The sequence below is a fragment of the Typha latifolia genome, chromosome 13 (assembly GCF_019914945.1).
Source record: "Typha latifolia isolate L0001 chromosome 13, TyphaL0001v2, whole genome shotgun sequence".
In the NCBI taxonomy this organism is placed as follows: Eukaryota; Viridiplantae; Streptophyta; class Magnoliopsida; order Poales; family Typhaceae; genus Typha; species Typha latifolia.
The window spans coordinates 5577583-5581072 of NC_133098.1; the positions used below are offsets into that span (position 1 = coordinate 5577583).

At 43.8% G+C, this 3490-nt stretch overlaps 1 protein-coding gene across 1 annotated transcript; it reads right to left on the bottom strand.

Moving 5' to 3' along the window:
• Positions 1–384: 384 nt before the first annotated feature.
• Positions 385–1452, bottom strand: LOC140799865 (ethylene-responsive transcription factor RAP2-1-like). The gene has a single exon (XM_073154371.1). It carries the CDS (start codon positions 1391–1393, stop codon positions 788–790), a length of 606 nt encoding a protein of 201 aa, XP_073010472.1. The 5' UTR covers positions 1394–1452; the 3' UTR covers positions 385–787.
• Positions 1453–3490: the final 2038 nt, after the last annotated feature.

Here is a 3490-nt window from a genome sequence, read left to right on the forward strand (position 1 = left end):
ACCAAACTCATATAGAACCCAACTGCAGACCATGTCAATACCTAAGATTGGCCAGCCTATGAGAGCTGCTGCACCTTTGACCTCTCTCTCTACCAACTAAATACAAAGAATCCCACTCCCCTTCCCTCCATTCAAATAACAAAACAGTAAACCTAAATACCTAATTTTAGTACTCTTTTTGCACCCAGAAGCCATTCTGAATGGGTTACTCCCTCTCCCCAGTTTCATCAATACAATAATAGAGACCCAAACCTCATAACATTCCCCTCCCCATCTACCATTGCCGGTGACATTAACCACCAACACTACTTCTAACAAATTCTTCCAGGATTTACCCAACAAACAACTAAATCCATCCAACAACAGGAAACAGAGGCTTTGGAATAATAAAAACTATGATGCAAGATATATGTATAGATAAAAGGTTTTGTTGCCTTCTAATTCTTCTTCTTCTTCTTTTTTCTTTTCCTTTTTTTTTTCTTCCTTTTTTTTTTTTTTTTTTTTTTTTTTTTACAACACCAACTGACATCAGAGGGACCGCCCACTTCCAAGGCATCTCCCACTTGCTGTCTTCATTCTTCTTCGCCGCCGCCCCTTGTAAACACCTTAGAATTGTCGGCGAGTACTTCCTCTATCCTCTAAAATTAAAAAGAAAAAAAAAACCATCTAAATTTCGAACAACTCAAAAAGAAAAAAAAAATATTGAAACTATTACAAGTGGAAATTTTTCTTCTTCTTCTTCTTCTTCTTCTTCTTCTTCTGCTGCTGCTGCTGCTGCTGCTGCTGTTTAATCCACGTCGGAGCTCTCGGGGCTCGGCTCTTGGTTGAGATCGGGATTCTTTGTGTGCCGGAGTTGCTGCGGTGGAGGAGGAGGAGGAGGAGGAGGGGGAGGAGGGAAGGATGGATCCCGGCGTTGGGATATCAACCCGGCTTGGAGCGCGTCGACTCTCGCGCCGACCTCGGTCGCCTTCTTCCTAATCGACGCCGACGACATGGCTTCTCTCGCTACGCCTCCAACCCCCCCGTAGTCCTCCTCGGCGGCGAGCTCGTCGGGGAAGTTGAGCCTCGCGGAGCGGCCCCGGAGGTAGTAGACTGCGGTGTCGTAGGCCCGGGCGGCAGCGACCGGGGTGGAGTAGGAGCCGAGCCAAATCCTCGATCTCTTGTTGGGTTCTCGGATCTCAGCGACCCACTTGCCCCACTTCCGCATCCGGACGCCGCGGTACTGGCGCTCTCCGCCTCCCGCCGCCGGCGAGGAGGAGGATGAGGTGGTCGTAGTGGAGGAGGAGGAGGACCTCCTCGAAGAAGAGGACGACGGCGGCGGCTTCCTCGTCTCCTCGCTCGTCGAGCAGCACTCCCTCTCCATCCCTAACCCCTTTTTACGCCCCTTTTCCATCTCTCTCTCTTACTTCGTATTTATATTTGGAATTTTGTGTGTGTGTGTGTGTGTGTGTGTGTGTGTGTGTGTGTGTGTGTGTATGTATGTATGTGTATGTATGTGTGTGATGGGGATCACAGTTTTAGGTTTGGGATAACAAAGGTGTACTTCTTACATTTTACCTCCCTGCCTTTTACCATAATCTCATACAAGGACTTCCACCTTTTGTCAATTGTTATATTTCAAAATCACCATATTCTTCTTTAGTTGTATTTTGCAAAAGTCTAGTACATGAAAACGATAGACTATAATTATAACTCTAATACTCTCTCCTATATAACATCCTATATAGTGGGAAAAACCACTGTAGTTTTATTCAAACAGATACTCCTACTTCGTCCAAATTGCTAATAGCATCTGTATTTTGTCATAGAAAATATTACCAATTTGAAATAAAACTTATTTTAGCTTGTTGGAACTTTTCTTTTGTATCAGTATATTACTTTATTTTAAAGGTGCAGAGTTAATCTATATCAAGTTGTCATATTTGTGAAAAAGTATAATGATATAAAATAAAGTTGAAATGAATAAAATAATTTTCGTAGAAAATTATAAGGAGTTGAAATATAAAGTACACGAAAGGTATTCCTTAAAAGAGAGGTAGATGAGAGGTGGTGGTTATTTTACTAATTATATTGAAGAAGGTGGTTGATATATAATATGTCAAAAAAACTCGAGGAGGTTTTAGCAATAACGGTAGAATGTAGGTGAGAATTTGCAAAAAGCAAAGCCCGGATAAATATTAGTACACTGGAGGAGAACATCTTGGTCGAAACACCGTGGCGTATAACGACCAAACAAACACCCCCAAAGTAGAAACAAACGGCGGGGCCCGCGGTGGAAGGTGCGACGCCATATAGTGTATAGGGAAAGGCGTGAGGTTGTTCGTAGGGTTTCTCGTCGACGGGAGGGCGGGATGCGTCGCCACGTAGGCGACTGCATCACGACCGTCTCACCGACATAGGCGTGAGAGCGGCGTCCACGTGGCGGCAGGCGGGAGGGGGTGCGGCCGACGTGGACGTTTCCGCTTCGGCTACGGAAGCCTCCACTAGCTTGTCCTCTTTCGGGTCCGGACAAGCGGTCGATAGATCGTGACACCATTATTATCCCCATTAAACAAAATTATTATTACTATTATGATCGACGTCTAATATTTATCATTAAAATATTGGCCCCATTATCATTATTTGTCATTAAACCGCCCGTTTCCTATTTTACACCTCCCTATTTTCTCCCACGCCCCTCTTAATCAAAATACCAACAATTTCCAACCGACTATATTAATAAAATAAATATACTTTCTAAGATAATGATTGATTTTTTTTTTCTATGGGGTTGTTGATAGAAATAGGGGGAATTGGAGGGTTATAAGTAGAAAAATCCCATCAGAAGATTTGCAGTTTATTCGTACGGCTGAGATTGGCCCAGAGAGGAGCAGGAAGGTCGGTGGTGAGCGGGACAGTTCGGACGATGACGTGTCGAGGAAGTGGACAAAGAGAAGGCATCCATTCCGTCCAGATTATCTTACTATATTTATCCATTCATTTTTCTTTTATTAATCTTTGTTTAAATACAGAGTGTGTGTGGGGGGTGGGGGGTGGGGGGGAGGGGAGTGAAAGGAAAAGGAAAGACATCGAAAGAGGTTGGTAAGCTAAAAGCGCACGCGGTCTCCCGCAGCTTGGGTTGCAGCAAATCGCTTCATCCATCAACTTGTCACCTTCTGATTGGTTTCTCCTTTCCTGCAACTAAAAAAAAATTAAAAAAAAAAAAAAAAAAAAACTAAATATGAGCCGCCGGCATCTTAGACTTTTCGATGGAAATATTTTTGGCTGGTGGGATGATCCCCAGGAGCTGTTTTAGATTTGGGTTGGGTCTCAATAACGACAAAGAGAGAGGAAAGATAAAATGCAGTACAATGACTGCCGAGGGCTACGAAGTGGGAGTCAACTCTCGGGCCTTTTAAACTGCCTCATCCGGTTTGGATTGGACCAGACTTGTCTCTATTTTGGATCTAACGTCATTAGTTTTATACACAGCAATTTTCCCGGAATTGAC